At 41.8% G+C, this 18,394-nt stretch overlaps 1 protein-coding gene across 1 annotated transcript; it reads right to left on the reverse strand.

Moving 5' to 3' along the window:
• Positions 1–1,212: 1,212 nt before the first annotated feature.
• PTGER2 (prostaglandin E receptor 2) lies at positions 1,213–17,461 on the reverse strand. The gene is made up of 2 exons (XM_055289363.2): positions 15,641–17,461; positions 1,213–3,790 (listed from the first exon to the last, which is right to left on the reverse strand). Exons 1-2 carry the CDS (start codon positions 16,481–16,483, stop codon positions 3,557–3,559), a joined length of 1,077 nt encoding a protein of 358 aa, XP_055145338.1. The 5' UTR covers positions 16,484–17,461; the 3' UTR covers positions 1,213–3,556.
• Between the last annotated feature and the right edge of the window lie 933 nt (positions 17,462–18,394).

An 18,394-nucleotide genomic window follows, 5' to 3' on the forward strand; every position in this document is an offset into this window, starting at 1 on the left:
GGCCACTGAATGGGTATCTAAGGTGATACTAATCCCTAACCTTATTAGGATTTATCATGTGCCATGAAATACATGGATCACAGAATTAAACCACTAAAATTGACCTTAAATAGTACATGCATTTCATAAGAAATAAAAATATATCATTCAAAAAATATACTTAATTTTTTTTGTATAGTAACACAAAAGCTGCCAGGAAAAACAAAAGTGATTTTCTGAAGTAAGTAATGCCCAATACATGGCCTTGGCCCATGTATAAATTAAAATGTAGCCTTTGTGAATTGCTAAAATAATACTTCTTTCCATAGTGTGTATTTTAGGTCACCAAAATGACTTGTAAATTTAAAAATCAATTATAGTGCTGTTAGGTGATTGAGAGGAAAGCCAGTGGAGTGAGTGTCTGATGAAGGCAGAAGAGAGGCATCAAATATTCAGGTTGTAACAGAGCAAGTAAGAGTAGGCATTGCAAGTCGACATGAATGAAATACTCATTTATAGAGAGGAATGCATCTCTCTCTATAACTGGCTCAAGTAGTGGCTCTTCCCAAGTTCCAAAAACCATTAGATTTGGCTTAAGCTAAGTGAAATAAACAAAACTCTGCCTAAGTGAGAGCTAATTGTCTTCCCTTGCCTTTCAAAGTCATCAAATTCTAAACTGGAATGTGTTGTTATTTCTTGGTTCAGATCAGAGCTGACCTGCCATTAGCATTAGGACAATCCCTCTCTCAAAGTGCACTCATGCTGGGGAGACAGAGATGCCAAAGTGTAACTGAATTACATGAGTATGTAGTGATGTGAATCAGTTTTGCCCTCCCTCCTCAGGGTTCAAGGCCTCTGCAAGCATCATGATTTGGAGTTGGAGTGGTTTCTAGAGTTTCGGTCTCGCTCTGGGTTGTCATGGCTCCAACCCACTTTGTGATGCAGGTCTTCTAGAGTTATCTTATACCTTCTAAGCAAACTCAGATCCCGATCAGATTTTTGGAGATTCAAAGCCACAGTTTAACACCAGAATTTTTCAGTTCTTTCTTGGAAAAGATGACCAGGGCCACACTGAACCATTTAGGAACAACTCAGCTCAGAGCAGAGAGCTTGGTGCATCCCATATCCAAACACCTAAACTTAGGGCTGGCATGCTGCAGGGAATCCCGACTATGGTTTCTTTCTCCCTTTTCATTCTGACTACTAGGGGCAAAGAATAAAGTCTAGATCTTCTTTTATCACAATTCAATTCTTTAATATATCAGGCTAAGTAAATTCTGTTCTTTTATTTAACTTGATAATGAATCAGTAACTTAAACAGGTATGTCTGATGTGATAGGATTTTTAGAAAGGGAATATTTACATATATAATTTTAGTAATTTTTTTCTAAGTTACCTTTAAATTGCCATTAATAGGAGGTAATGACTATTACAGAGGACTTTTACTTTCAACTCCTTCTATATATATATTGGTGTAAATGAAATACCAGGATTTAGTCATTCAGCACAGTACATGGAACAGGAGTACATGAGGAAACAAAGTTCTAGAAATATACCAGTGCTTAAATAAGTGGCTTAAATTCTTATACTTTGGGCTCCAGAGCGAATCATTTTGTTCCTGCTAGTGATATTATGTCCAATTTTGTGTTTTTGTTTTCAGTTCTCAGGCATTATTCTGGGATTTTAGGGGGGTGGTAAGGTGGGGTGAAAAATTGTAGTTGACATTTTCATCTGGAGAAAAACAAGTCATCTGATAAAAGGAATTAATCTTCTAGTTCAAAGCAACTTCAGAATTTTATGTTTAGGAATTACCCATGGGCCTAATTAGTCCCATTTAGAATAATTACTTAACTTTAGAATGCCTGGTGGACAGGGAAGATTTATTTACATGTCTAGATTTTAGTTAAGTTAAATTTTGCTTGGCTTGTTTAAATTGGTAGAAAAGCAAACCACTTATTTATTCTTCTTAAGAGCTGATTTGACGTAGATTGTTTGTATCAAAATACACTGATGCCTAGATTGGTTTGAAATCATTCTGAGTGATCAGCTAGTTTGATAACTGCTTAAAGGAAATAGTTTTGGATAAACAACTCAATGAGACTTTGGAGAAAACAAGCATCTCTCTCTCTCTTTTTTTTTTAAGGAGTGGCTATCCAATAATAACACTATGCAAAAAATAAGATGGTTCTACTATTTTAAAGATCATACTGGAAGGGTAAAAACTGGAGGAGGAAAATATCTTCTAATACCAAGTATTATAATGAATATTTTAAACTCTAATTTGCAACCGCACTTTAAAACCTGGCAACCACACTTTACGAATCTGCCAAATTAAATATAATTTTTCCCACTTTGATCTCATTTAAAAGATACCACGTTTATATGAATCGCAAAATGTTATTTGAGGGAGTTCATAAAATACTATTCCATTTTCAAATTTTTGTTTTATAGTTTATTTTTGTAACATTTCAGATGAGTTTACACAGTAACTATGATTAAACAGTGTAAATTCACTGAAATATTTTGATGCTGAGTTTACATTTACATGCCAAACATTTAGAAATATATTAAGATATGACTCACTGCTACATGGTTTCCCATATAAGATGAGTCAAAGCATGTTCCCTAAATAAAATATAGACAGATGAATTTTGGTACAACACAGTCATCTTATAAAGTCTATTTTACTCATGGCCCCAATATCAACATTAAAAGGGTTCTAGTATATCTGAAGAATGAACCAGATTTTTCAGTTTTTAAGCCTAATATTTGGCTTCATACATGGCCATGTATATCCTCCCCCAGAAATAGGATAAAGAGTATTAATGAGAAGTAACTGCCTTGAGACATTTCTATTATTTCTTGTTGAGAGAACCATTCATAAAGTCTTCTTGATCACTATTAGCATATGGACATTATAAAATAAATAACCTGACAACTTGACCTGCAGTTCCTGGAGGATGAGTAAACAAAACTGATGTTAACCGACTGAGTCCACTCTCGTGAGAGTAATACTGTAGTGATGAGAGTATTCCCACATACACAAACATCACAGTAAAAGGTGCCTATGATTTTCAACTTCATTGTTCAAATAAAGGGTTCGCTAAGTGATCACAAGAGAGCAGGCTTGGTTGCTTCCACATATTGACTTCCTAGAGATTACGTATGAAGTTTAATCTGGTCTGGCTGTACACTATATGTTTATAACAGTAGTAGCAAGATTAAATTAGAAAATACAGTCACTGTTTGGGGTTTCAAACAAATTACAAAACCACATACTTTGTCATTCAACAGGAAAGCTTAAATCAAAAGGCAACTGGATCTTCAATGCAGCCGATTGTTCCTCCAAAGGCCAAGTACCACGATCATTGAGGGTAGGTTTTGTAGCTCCTTCTGACACTTTACATGAAGTGCCTTGTCAGCACGTCTGTAGCCTTGACCACAGCTTAAATGTTTGTATACTCCTTTTTATTAGGGCAGCTTCATTTTGTTTACACACAGTTTTCATTTCTCCAAGGAACAATTTCAAAATGATCTTCCCGATGCTATATAACTAAGAACTTTTAAACTACTGACCTCAAAGTTCAGCCTGTTTACTGGCATCTGACTGTGTAGAACAGGAAGTTTGTGTTGCATCTTGTGTTCTTAATGAAATCCGACAACAGAGGACTGAACGCATTAGTCTCAGAACAGGAGGCCTAAGGATGGCAAAGACCCAAGGGTCAATTATTGAATTAATTGATAAAAACCTAAGAGCTTGGAGGTCCCACTTTTCCTTTCGGGAAGAGGTTTCATTCATATATGCAAAAATCTGTAAGAAGCAAAAGGGAAAAATGATGTTAGTTTTACATCGTAGCAGTAGACAGGCTTAGATCCTATGTTATGTCTGAGATTTAAAAGCAAAACCATGTTTTGTCTGTGGTAGTGGTGGGGAATGAAAGGTGGGGGGTGGGAATCTTACCTTTCTTCCTTATGTAAACTGTAACTCAATGAATGTATTTTTTCCCCTTGAACTCAGTGAAAGCATGTTTTCTGCGGAATGCAATTAACACCATGCACAATGTCCTGGTGTCATCGGGAGTGGAGAGAAATAAACTTCTCTTGTCATCTAGAATAGACTCTTTTAATAATATAAATAATAATGATAATATTAGTAGCTCCAGTGTATCAATAACCTAATATATGTGTCATGAATTGTTCTGGGTACTAACCCCGCTTTATCTCTACTCCTTATAGAAACTCTGAAACTTAGAGATTGTCTCTTTTTAACAGATAGGGAAGTGAACTTCAGGAAAACTAATAACATGTTACATTCACTTCCAAATACTAAATCTAATGATCACAATTCAGTGAGACAGGGTCTGCAATGGAACACCCTCAGTGGGAGTATGAGTTCTGGCCATTGGACTGGGTTTGAATCCTAGCTCTGTATATAGTTTGGGACCGATGGCACGATATTAATAATGAACCTTTGTGCCTCAGTTTCGCCATCTTTAAAATGGGTGATAATAATAACATACCCACTTCACAGAGCTGCTGAAAGGATGACAGGAAGTGATATGTGTAAGCTACTTAGATCAGTGCTCCCATCCTAAGTGCTCCACAGTGTTCATTGTTATTGTCTCCATTTTACAAATGCAGACACTGGGGTATAGAAAATTAGATAATTTGCTCAAGTACCCAGAGCTGGTTAGTGGCCAAATCAGGATGCAAATTCCACGCTCCTGATGTCAGTGCAGTGCTCACTGTGTGCTACATGCAGGCCTGTATTAGAGCAAAGGCCTCAGAACAATGTCCTGAACACTGGAAAGCTGACACATCTTTACATGTGGACCAAACTGCTCTACCAGCTCTCACACGATTTCTTAGATATTTAGGGAGCAACACAAATGTTTGGGCAGGTTGGAAGGAATGGAATAGTGCATCTTGATAAAGATCACACTTCTACAAAATTCAGAGAAAAGAGGAAAACAAAGGTAGATCACACCTAGTCATTTAAAACCAGTGCTTTATAAGGCTCCAGGGTCTTTCTTACCAATGGCTTTAGACACCTAGCCCCTCTTTTCTTCACTCCCCTTCTGCAGAAGAAGGAGCAGCTTGTTTCCTTTCTCCAAGTACTTACCCTGCAGGCATCTGGCAACTGGATATACAAAGCAAATTGCAGAGAGCGCAAAGGGTAGTCATCTTCAGTTTGCTTATGTTAGGACAAGAGCAGGAAGGTTTGGCAGCCATAGGTGTTTATGCCGGAGAATCTTGGCATAGGGAATGGAGAAAAGATTTGGCAGATGTGTAAGGAAAAAGAAGAATTCATGGTGGGTTTCCGAGATTATAGAGAGAAGAGGAAAGCTGGGTGAGGAGGTGCAATGGAGCAATAGTTTTCTTGTCAGTTAAACTATTTTGGATGAAAACTATACAGGCTAGTGTGTTAAAAGAGTGATTTGGAGGTAAGAAATTCAGGATAATGATGCACATAGGTCTACAGATTAAAACACGTTAGTGATTACATATGCACACACGTGTGCACATGATGCATAACTGAGCACTCCTGTAGAAAGGGCCTGCAGCTGAGTTGATGATCTACTTTAGCCAGAGAACATATTCACACTGAATTGGCCAGCCGAGAAGTGCAGAAAAGGCATAGCCTCTGGTGTTGCAGCTTCACACATTAAGATGAGTCAGGTTTTCAGGGGAGAATAACCCACATCAGAGTTCCTGAATGTCTTTAGAGCGTGACAGAATAATGAGAAGTGAAAATTCGTTGTAGAGGATGAAGCAATTCTGTACTGTTTCCTTTCCTTTTCATCTACTATGCTGGGTGATTTTGAGAATTGCTTAAAATTTGCACTTTGGGAGGTGACCAATATTTTGTAGAAGACAGCTTTTTTTTTTGAGATGGAGTCTCACTCTGTCACCCAGGATAGAGTGCAGTGGTGTGATCTCCACTCACTGCAACCTCTGCCTCCTGGGTTCAAGTGATTCTCCTGCCGTATCCTCCTGAGTAGCTGGGATTACAGGCACCCGCCACCATGCCTGGCTAATTTTTGTATTTTTAGTAGAGACAGGGTTTCACCATGTTGGACAGGCTGGTCTTGAACTCCTGACCTCAAGTGATCTGCCTGCCTTGGCCTCCCGAAGTGCTGGGATTACAGGTGTGAGCCACTGCGCCCAGCCAGTTCCTTTTTTTATACTTGGAGAAGAGACATACTTCAGCGACCCTCGAAATTCTTGATGTAAGTTTTGTCTTCTACCTCCCCATTTTTTCCTTTTGGTTCTTGTCTTTTGCCTAGATTACTATATTTTTGATCTTATGGATACTGGGATTTAAAAAAATTGTGGTGAAATAAATATAACATAAAATTTACCATTTTGCCATTTTCAGCTATACATTAAATACATTTACATTGTGGTGCAATCATATTATTTATATTTTCACTTTTCTGCATATTATGTTTTGACATCTTAAATTCTTCTTGGCTGGGAGAGACTGCCCCTCCGGGGCTAGCTAATTTGTAGAGATGGCAAAGAGTTAGGCTGGGAGCATGTCTTTGATATACAGACTAACCTATCCAGGGCCAGAACTCTTCTACAGAGGAAATATTTATTCCTCGGCTTTTATCATTCCAATGCCAGGTACCAGGCAACTAGGGACCACCCCTATAGCTTAGAGCCTGCTGAAATTATTCAACCTAACCAATCCTAAACTGTTTACCCTGCTCTGCCTTTCTTGTGGAAACTCAAATAAAGGCTTGGCCCAGGTCCTCCCGACCCTCCTGCCCCTCTGCCTCCTGACTGAAACCGATGCTTTTTCATGTGGCCCTGAGTGGTCCACCATGTCGGTGTTTTCCTGAATGTCTCCTGTGTCTCTTCTTGTGGATGCACTTGACTGCATCCACGTAAAAGAAGAAAGAACAGCAACCATCACTACCATCTCCAGAATTATTTTCATCATCCAAAATTGAAACCTGTACCCATTAAACAATAACTGTCCATTCTCCTCTCCCTCCGGCCAGTCCTGAGTTTTTAGTTAAAGGATGTCGCAAAGGATATAAGATAATTAATTAATAATATGTCAGTGATATTCGGCAATTCAGTTTCAGAGGTTGGTAGAAGTTATCCATCTTTTTGTGTGCACTACCAATATATTTGCTATGAGAAAAATACCAAGTGCTAATCCCAACGAGTCAAGTGAATTTTAATTCCTCAGAGCAGGATCTCTCTACAGGGCTTTGTTAAGAAGGTAGAGCCTTGTTGTGACATTTACAAAGTGGCACAGATGAGAATTAGTGCTATTTTAGCATTGTCATGTATAGAAGCAGGCTCCCATAGAAAACTTCATTTTGGCACTGCCCAGGTACTATTCTTTTGAGCTACTTTTCTATCTTTAATGCGATTACAAAGTGGGTTCAGAATTTTAAAGCAAATGAGGGCTTTATTTGGCTGATCATTGAAATCACCTGAGGAGCTTTGAAAATAGGTTGGGTGCTGTGGCTCACGCCTGTAATCCTAGCACTTTGGGAGGCCGAGGCAGGCAGGTCACCTGAGGTGAGAAGTTTGAGACCAGCCTGGCCAACATGGTGAAACTACATATCTACTAAAAAATACAAAAATTACCCAGGTGCGTTGGTGGGCACCTGTAAACCCAGCTACTTGGAAGGCTGAGGGGAAGGATTGCTTGAACCTAGGAGGCAGAGGTTGTAGTGAGCTGAGATCACACCACTGCACTTCAGCCTGGGTGACAGAGTGAGACTCTGTCTCAAAATAAATAAATACATACACACATACATGCATAAAAATATTCTGAGACGTTTCTCCCTTCCCCAGATGTTGAAGGAAGTCAGGGACCCCGAACAGAGGGACTGGCTGGAGCCATGGCAGAGGAACATAAATTGTGAAGATTTCATGGACATTTTTCAGTTCCCAAATAATACTCTTATAATTTCTTATGCCTGTCTTACTTTAATCTCTTAATCCTGTTATCTTCGTAAGATGAGGATGTATGTCACCTCAGGACTACTATGATATTTGTGTTAACTGTACAAATTGATTGTAAAACATATGTGTTTGAACAATATGAAATCAGTGCACCTTGAAAAAGAACAGAATAACAGTGATTTTCAGGGAACAAGGGAAGAAAACCATAAGGTCTGACTGGCTGTGGGGTTGGGCAAAATAGAGCCATATTTTTCTTCTTGCAGAGAGCCTATAAAAACTGACGTGCATGTAGGGAAGATATTGTTAAATTCTTTTCCTAGCAAAGAATATTAATAATTAATACCCTGGAGAAGGAATGCATTCCTGGGGGGAGGTCTATAAACAGCCGCTCTGGGAGTGTCTGTCTTATGCAATTGAGATAAGGACTGAAATACGCCCTGGTCTCCTGCAGTACCCTCAGGCTTATTAGGGTGGGGAAAAAAACCCACCCTGGTAAATTTGAGGTCAGACTGGTTCTCTGCTCTCGAACCCTGTTTTCTGTTGTTTAAGATGTTTATCAAGACAATATGTGCACTGCTGAACATAGACCCTTATCAGTAATTCTGCTTTTGCCCTTTGTCTTGTGATCTTTGCTTTTGCCCTTTGCCTTGTGATCTTTGTTGGACCCTTATCAGGAGTTTCTGATTTTGCCTTTGTCCTGTTTCCTCAGAAGCATGTAATCTTTGTTCTCCTTTTTCCCCTTTGAAGCATGTGATCTTTATGACCTACTCCCTGCTTGCACCCCCTCCCCTTTTGAAATCCTTAATAAAAACTTGCTGATCTTGCAGCTCAGGTGGGCATCGCGGTCCTACAGATATGTGATGTCACCCCCAGCAGCCCAGTTGTATAATTCCTCTCTTCATACTCTTTCTCTTTATTTCTCAGCTGGTCAACACTTACGGAAAATAGAAAGAACCTAAGTTGAAATATTGGGGGTGGGTTCCCCCGATACCCAGAGACTCCGACTTAATTAGTCTAGGCTGAGCCATGGGTATCAAGGTTTGCAAAGTCCTCCAAGTAATTTTAATGTGCAGCCAGGGTGTGAGACATCCCTTTAGAACCTTATCTAAAACCTGGAATACTTTAAAATTATTCATTTATCACACTTAAAAACAAAAGGCCCACTTAGGTCAATCAAACAAATGACTTTGGGCTTTCAGAATTCATTTCCTGATCATTAATATACAATCTGATTTTCCCTTGGAAATGGAATCCCCTAGAGATAGCAGCTAACATTTATTAAACACCTACTATGTGTTAGGCATGGTGCCAAGCAATTTATAAGGCATATTATGTTTAATATTTACATAAACCTACAAAGTATTATTATTCCCATGTTAGAAGGAAATGAAGGTTTAGAAGATCAGTTACTTTGCATAGAATTATAGTCTGGGTAAGCAGAAAAAATGTGGAGTCAAACTGAATCCATGGGACACCAAACTTGGCTTTTAGCCACTACACACTCTGCTGTCATCTATATAAAAAGCCTGTAATGTAAAGCTTAGTATGAAATTCACAAATGTCTGACCACATTATGGGTTTGGAGGAGATTTCTCTTCAAAGATGTCACAAAAGTTTATGGATATCATGGTTCCTGTTTATGGACTGAAAAACCGTGGCTATTTCTAAGTAGCTACTTAGCTTTCTCTGGGACTTGTTTTTCCTCCACACTTTTCCACAGCTAAATTGCAAGCATAGATTGTTACATGTTTACCTGCCTTCTGAAAGACACTAAGGTGTCCTGACTATAGACTTTGCCTAATTCATTCTTTAAACAAAAAACGTTTTGGGGGGAGATTATTTTTCAGGTATATGATGCTTTAAAGAAATTCCTTTGCCTGAATCACAGGTGCTTTGTGGTAGAGGGAAACAGAAGCCTATTTTCCTTCAGTAGGAAAAACTGGATCCATGAGGCTCCAGGACTAGTGTCCTTTGTCTTGTGCTTCTCAGAACTGGAAACAAAAAAGAGCAAATGCTAAGGTTTAGACCTCTGGGCCTATTTATTCCAAGATGGTGGCTCTTAACTCTTTGACAAACTGATGGACACTATGAACCATCTACCCACAACTCATACAAACATATAAACATAAACTCATATAAACGTTTTTGCAAATGATTTCAGGCAGAAAATCCATGCACTTTCCATGCAGCACAGGTTATGGACCCTGCTCTAGAGGAACTTTCAGCCTTTTCTAAATGTGCTTATCCAATCCCTGGCCCTTTCTATCACATATATGTACCAGCTGCAAAGTTCTTAGGTTTAGTTTTCTGTTAGGGGCAGTTTTAGGCAGCAAAATATTCTCAGAAAAATGGAGCTTGGTACACCTTGATAATATAAACTGAGGTACAATGGACTTGAGCTCAAGGTAAGGACAGGGAGTAGAGGGTCAGAAACTTCCAAACAGGACAGGAGAAGCCAACTGAGCAGACTGAGTTGCAGATGAACTGGGTCTTAAGCCTCTAGCTGGAAAGAGACCTGTTGATTGCCGTCCTGAAACACGGTCTCACCATTTCTATTCTTTTTTTAAACTTAATACTGTGATTGGTTTTTGAAATGCCAAAGAAGAAATAGACCATCTCCAGAAGGTGTTTCTCTTCAAGCTGAGGACCTGGTCTAAACCATCTGAGATAGCAGTGAGGACCCACTTGACCAAAGGTGTGGACATAATGCACAAATTCTCTTTTGGGAAAAGAACTAAGGTTCTTTCTGTTTACATTTTTAAAACCAGTGTAATTGTGTCTTTATTCAAATCAGCATTCATAATATCAAATGGCAAAGGAGAAAAGACGTCAAGTGAAAACACTCATATAGAGGAACTTTCTCTTAAAAGATCATGTGTATTAAAACTGTCTCATTGATCCCCAAACACATGGTTAATGATGCTTAAATGATAAAGGGCCTTCCAGTTGTTTATGGACATTAACTTAAACTATCACCAGGCAAAGTTCATTGTGGTTATACATAGAGATGTCTGGAGTTCTTTTTCATTCCTACCAGAATTGTTATATTTTGCATGTGTATAATCTACCAATGTCATATCAGCTTTTCAACCCTCATTCATGTTATATTTTACATAATGAGTACGAGGGAGTGAACAGGAAACTCTAGTACTGTTCACTGGAGACTGTTTTGTATTGCCAAGATCAGATTTCCACTAATCAGATTTACCTAGAAGTTATAACCCTAAAGAATTTCTAAAAACGGAGAACTTTTTAGTATGAGTCAATGGTTTACTCTTGAAATTTTAGAACTGAATAAAAATGCATAAGCACTTTATCCTCATGGCATGTGGAAAACAGTTTAAAATGGCCAGAAGCTATCCACAATTAGAAAAGTGGCGAGAAAGGGGCTTGATATGAGTTCGATATGAAGACACAAACAGTATCTGAGGCAAGAATAGAGGTCTCATATATTTCCTGTGTTCTGTTCCATTTCAGGAAGAAAGTTTCTATTTATCTCTGTAAAATGATGGCAGAGCTGATTAACATAAGGAGGAATTTACTAATTTATACAATATCCCTTTAGTGAATAAACAGTTTGGAATATGTTGTTGGTTCCATGCAGAATTTCATATTGGGCAGCCAAAATAATGTCATTTCCCAAACACCACATGGTTTTTGATCACTTAAGAGATGTTTTATTTGTTCTGATGAAATATTTTATGTGAGGGATAATCTGATTATTTCTTAATTTAGACCAGCATTTACATTAGCCAATCTCCTAGAATCTGGGTCTCAGTCTTTTATTTCATAGGTCTGTGGAGAAAAGAAAGGGAACCACATAGTTGGCCCTGGCTCAGCTCCCTTGAGCTGACATGAAGAGAAAGGTCTTTGCCACTTTATTTTTAAAGCTAACTAGTTGGGAATTAAGAGGCAAAGTGGTCCAGATATTTATAACATTCTCACACCTCTTTTATGAAATCTTAATCTTCTCATCTGTTACCCCTGAAATGAGTACTTTCGCTTGGATAGTGTTGTGGTTAGGTTAATTGGCTCAGTGCTTAAGCTGCCTAGCTTTGAGTCCCAGTTCTACCACCCATTAGCTGTGAGACACAGGGTGAGTCATTTGCCTCGTCTGTACAATAGAAATCATCATACTATTTCCTATGGTGTTGTGAAGATAATGGGTTAATGCAAAAGTTAGCATTCAAAAGTCTTATTTTGTGGTTGATAATAATGACATATGAGGTTGAATTGGACTTCACTTGAAGGGACTGGGCCTTTAAAAAAAACTACAGTTTTACTTCCAAAATTTTGGAAGCCCTAGACTGGCATCTTTGGAGGAAGCAGTAATTCCAACCTGCCCAAACCTTGGGACAATGCCTGGCATTAGTAGTTCTAGGTTTCTGAATTCCCCCATTTCCCTCCTCTGTCCACTACTGGAGTGCTATGGAATAGACTGGTGTCCCACTGGGTACAGCTGTCCTCCTTGTTGCCAGTGCTTTGGTCCACTTTTGAGGGACATAGAAAGCAGCTTGTTATCCTGAGGAAGGAGTGGGAAGAGATAGAGTAGATTGCTACTATTTTCTGGGATACAAGGAAGAAACTTACTTGGAATAGCTTACTAATAATTATTTTACATAACTAATATTTTGAATTGATAATATTTTAGATACATTGGGTTAAATAAAATATGTAATTCAATTAATTTTCTATGTTTCTTTTTACTTTTTGTTATGTGACTACTAGAACATTTAAAATTCCGTTTGTGGCTTGCATTTGTGGTTCACACTGTATTTCTATCAGATCATGTGCACTCCGTTAGAGAAACAGAAACATTTCTGAAGGCAACCATAAACCTTTGTTTCTAGAGCCCCCTGTTAGGACATGTGGAAATGATTCCTGCTTCAGGTGGGAGATTGGTATAGGCCACTTCTGACCACAATTTTAGTGTGGGCCAAGTAGAATAAAAGGACTTGGAGGAAAAAGCAACCTCCCCTGGAGGCACATGCCGAGGATTCTGAACAGCAGAATATATGAACCAAACAGTAGCCATGAGCTTGCTTTTTCAGCTAAGCCCTTCAAGAAATAACTTAAATCAAGATAATACAGCATTTCATAAAGCTTAAAGTGCTATGTAAGTGAAAGATACTAGCAATTATTCCCAATAATCTATTGACAAAATAAGATCCATCAGTGGTCAATATAAATTTTCTTATTAAGAGGTGACGATGCTTCAAATTTCCATTTTGTGTATAGTTCATCTGAATATGGTGTCATGGTAGTTCCAAGAACGGAAGTCAGGGAGGCTGGCTTTCTGATTATGTTCACACTAGAATTTTCTCCGGCTCTTTGGGAATCTTTGCCATGAATATATGCAGAAGCAAAAGTAATTTGCTGATAGTGTCAATGCTTAGAGGTGGCTTGGGGGAGCTAAAGCCCCTTCATAGTCTCCATCTGGCCCCCCTAAGCCATAAACAGGAAATTGAAATAAAAACACAGCTTCAAAGCAAAGCTCCTACTCCCTGAACACCTTTTAGCCAGATTTCTGTCGCTAAGCCCCTTCTATCTGGCAACTCTGGAGCAGCCCTTGGCCTAATATTAACTGAGGGGGGGAAAACAATTTCTGTATCTATATCTCTATCTATAGCCACACACATATATTTGAATTTACAAAAATATATGGCAACGATGGAGTTCTCATGGTAAAAGGCCAATTTATATGAAAACAGGGCAACCGGTTGGAAACCACTACCTTTATTTAAAAAAAAATACAGTTTATGCAATGGGTCAGTCATGGTCAAAGAGGAGAACTTTTTCCTCTTGCTCGTGTAGGAAAGAGACTAAAAATCATTTTCACAAGTGTGTTATCACCCCAAACCCATTCCCAGGCTATTTAAGTACCTGATAGTGGGGGATATTTTTATAAATATACTCACAAATGACAGATAAAACCCTAAGAACTGATTATCTTAATTCCCACCATCCTAAGATAGTCTTTCAGGAATAGTTTCTGATCCCCAAGCTGAATGCAAAGCTGTTTAGTGGAACTTGAAATGCTCTCTTCCATAGATATATGTTCTGCATCCTAGTGCTGACCTTCAAAAGCTGATTTAGCTCCTAACATAATCAAAAGCTCCTACTAGTAAAATAAATCAAAAGCATATAAGCCATGTGGGTTTCTACATCACAGCGTTTCTGTTGCATAAACTCCCCTGCTCAGAGTGGTATGGGAGATGCAGCCTCCCACAGTCCGACTTCATTTTATAAGAGGGCGTCTTTGAATATTCCATCTCATTCCCTCAAAGTGTAACCAATTCAGAACAGTTTCTGCCCTGACAGAGGATGGGGTAGAAGGGTGAGGACAGTGGGGACCAGGGAGAAGAGAACATAGCTAAGAAAGGGAGTTAACTCGGCTGGGGAGGAGAGAATCATATTCAGACCCTTGGGACCCTGTGTCCCTTCCCATCCCTGAGGATGAGCACATGAAGATATAAGAAGCAGTAATGGAGGCAGGAGATAGGATAAAGTTACTTCTCCTCCAGCTTTTACAGGTCAGACCTGTTAATAGTAGGCACTGCCCATCTATTTTCTTTTCTTCAAGATTGTGGCAGGTGGAAGTCACTATTAACTGCTTTGATGCTGCAGCATCAGTCTTGCTCTTCTGAAGATTAGGAAGTGGAGTTGCCACAACTCCCAATTCCTAGCCCCTGTAAGAGGCCAGCACATTCTCAGACATAGTCCAGGCTCAGCTAAAAGGTTACACTTCAGGAGACTTGAACTCACAGCCTCCTATCATTTAGCAGTTAGCATCAAATAACTGCTAAAGTTGCCCCAAATCAAGGCAGCACGATGCCAGGACTTGGTCTCTTGTCCTTCAGTTCCCCAGGTAGCCCCACTCTTCCCTTCCTGAGATGGGACCAGCTATTCCTGCATGTGGCTTTGTGCTCATCAAGTGCATAACTGTAAGCTGAAGGACACCCGTGTGTATTTCTGACAGTGACATTAAGAGGGTGTTTTGTAAGATATTACAAATGCTTAGCAAGGTGTTCCTCCAAGTATTTCCTCTAGTTATCATTATTGTTTTATAAACTTTCATGGCCACAAAGAGTTACATTCAAATATATAAATTGGGAAACCTATAAACTAGATGTTTGTTGGACTTTTAGGACAAATAACAAATGCTCTAAACTTCTGCATCAGGGACCCTTCTCATCTGGGACCATTTTCAATGGCAGCTGGAATGCTATGGGTTGAGTACTACATTTTGCCCTGGCAGGAAAAGAAAGCAAGCATGGAGAACTAGCACCAGTGGATGAGAGGTACAGGGCAGCAAACTGCAGCTCCAGGTCGTCAGGCTGGAACAGTGACAGCCATCCTAAGGTGGACGGGGCTGTCTCTTTCTCAATTACTAAGCCAAGATAGGCAACAGCGAGAAAGGGGCACTGCATAGGGCTAGGATGAGGAGATTGGCCGGCTTAGCTGAGGCCCAGGACTCACTTTCAGCCGGTCTGTATTACTGTATAAGAAACTCTAGCCTAGCAACGCCCATAAGCCAGGATTGAGGGAGGAAGGAAGTGGGCTAAAGAGGAGGGGAAGCGAGTGGGGAAGGCTACAGATCTTTACAAATTAGGACATATTTTTACAAGTTGCAAAAAGTTTGTAGGGTGGTGGAAAGGGTGGAGGCGTCAGGGGAGAGCATGAGAAGGCTGAGCAGAGCTGGGCTGTGGAAACGTAGGGAGTGACTTACCGTGAAAGGCAAGGAGCAGACGGCGAAGGTGATGGTCATGATAGCCAAGAGAATGAGGTGGTCCGTCTCCTCCGCCATGGACACCCTTTCCCCTCTCCTGCGGGCCCCGGGGCCGCCCCGGCCACTGCCCAGGGAAGGTCCGCAGCGGTTTCTCCGGCTTCGGCGGTGCATGCGGATGAGGTTGAGTATGACACTGAAGTTGCAGGCGAGCACTGCGACGATGAGAAGCAGCAGCAGGGTGGCGTACAGCTGCAGGTAAGCGGTCCGCCCGTGCCGGATGAAGCACCAGGTCCCGGGGCAGTACTGGACGTACTGCCCGTAGTCCAGCAGCGGCAGCGAGCAGAAGAGCAGGGAGACAGCATAGATGACAGGCAGCACGGCCAGGCCCCCGGAGCGCGAGACGCGGCGCTGGTAGAAGTAGGGGTGCCCGATCGAGAGGTAGCGCTCCAGGGCCATGGCGAAGAGCATGAGCATCGTGGCCAGGCTGAAGAAGGTCATGGCGAAAGCGAAGTAGGTGCACGCGCGGCTCTCGGGCGCCAGTGCCACCAGGGTCTGGTTCTGCGCGTACGAAGCCAGTACCACGGGGCTGATGAGGCAGGTCCCGAGCAGGTCGGTGAACACCAGCTCGGTCACCAGCACGTGGAACAAGGAGAGGGAGCTCCTGCGGCCGGCGCTGCACCCCGCGTCTCCCCGCCAGCGGCGCGCCAGCAGCGCCAGTGCTATGAGGTTCCCCAGCACGCCGGCCGAGAACATGACGGAGCTGATGGCTGGGCTTTCGCCCGGGGGAAGCCACTGTCGCGTCTCGCAGTCCTCAGACCGGGAGTCATTGGAGGCATTGCCCATGGTGGGGTGCCTGGAAAAGAGATGCGCCCTCCTCTCCCGGCCTTTACCTGGGAGGAAGAGGGTCTGAGAGCCGGAGCGTTCCGAGACTCAGAGGAAAAAGGGGAGGGACCGAAATCCAGAGCCCCCTTCCCGCACCCAGCGCGCCGACGGCGGCTTGCCCTGGGTCTCCCGCCGCGCGCCGAGTGGCGGCTCGGCTGCTGCATCCGAGCGGCGCTCAAGGCTCCCGCGCCTACCCGAGCCGGCCAAGGCCGGGAGCCAGAGCCTAGGGGAGCCGTCGTCTCCGCCCCCGCACCGTCGGGGGGCGTGCCCAAGAGTGCTGGCCAGGCCTTGCAAGTGCGAGTGTCCGCGAGCTGCTGGGGAGGCAGGACGCGTCACACTCGCGGGGGCGTTCCAAGTCCCTGGGGCGCGCCGGCGGGGTTGGAGAAAAGTAGTCTGAGCACCCGCTGGGCGCGGCACCGGGCAGACGCACGCGTATTGCTGGCGTACTGGAGCTGCCCGCGACCGGCGGGAGCGGCGTTTCTCGCTTCCTCGGGGTCCGGTACTCCGGGCGCACGGCAGTCTGACCGGCTGGGAAGCATTAAGCCCCAGCAGAGGGCTGGGAGGGAGTGCAGGAGCACTTACGGGGTCTGCGCAGAATGCACAGAAGATCGGGGCAACGAGCAAAGCAAAGCGACTCACCAAACAATGAAGTTAGGAGAACCCAATCCCGTGAAATGAGCGGAACAAGGGAATAACAGTCCAAAGGCTGCTTGAAGTAAGACCAGAATGTTTTGCTTTGTTTTTACCATTCCCAGGAAGATACACTAAGAGGTTGGGACAAAAATTGGGATGAAGTGTAAAGCAAGTGTGTCCATCCAAGGAACTAAACCACGCAATGTGCACCACGGAGCGGCCTGTTGCACTGCCGCTTTGATTCGGTTACTAGCATTTCACCTTTTCCTATGTCAACAGCATAACGGATAACCACTTGTTTAAGCAACCGTTAAAAAAAAAAAAGGAATGTTTCTTGTACAGAATTGTGTTTGTGGATACAACTTGAAAACCATTGCACATCACTGTTCTGTCCTTAAGCTCAGCCTTGTAAGAAAATGTTGTTTTGTTTAGCCGTTTATCTTTACATGTTCTGTTAACCACGTAGTATCCATCCAGAAAGACTTGTTCCTGACAAAGTGTATTGGTAAGTGGCCAGTTTCAGACTGGAGCTGACAGTAATGGTTTCCTACCACATATTGTCATAATTGCAGAGTCGTGAAAATGGGCTGATATTTAACACAAAACAAAACAAAATCCAGTTTGGCAGACAACATAGGTAATTGTGTTCTGCAAGAAGTCACATTCACTTGGGGAAGGGAGGTCAACTGGGAGCCTAAGGAACTGGCAAGAAAGACAGTCATAACGTGGGAGGAAGCAAAGATTGCCTGCTGAAGAGCCTATCTTGCTACAGCCTGCTTACTCTCCATGAATATTTTTTGCCGACTTTGATGATTCTGGCCTGGGGATTGGAATGTGGAGTGGGGGGTCCCACTAGGACAAGCATAGTTTACTGGATCGCTTGCAAAGTTTACAGGCCTGTTTTCACATGTCAGCAGCCACTACCTCAATCCCTAAACTTCTCATGGCATGGATTCCTAGGAAAGAGGATCTTAACTCCTACAGTTTTTCTTTCAAGCTGTAAACTCTGCAGGTCAGTAACAACTTATCATCAATCTTTGCCATCTATCTCTGACTATTCCCCTACTCCAACTTTCCCCTATCTCACCCCAAGCAATGGGGAAACACCAAACTTAAATCAGAAGTATTTCTTAATAGGAAAACACTATGAGTCTGATTTATAGCATAATTCTGCGCTGCAGTTTTACTATTAAATAAGGGATTTTAGATTCACTGAATTTGCACAGTGCTTATTTTCCA

This window comes from Symphalangus syndactylus, chromosome 8, assembly GCF_028878055.3.
Source record: "Symphalangus syndactylus isolate Jambi chromosome 8, NHGRI_mSymSyn1-v2.1_pri, whole genome shotgun sequence".
Taxonomy (NCBI): Eukaryota; Metazoa; Chordata; class Mammalia; order Primates; family Hylobatidae; genus Symphalangus; species Symphalangus syndactylus.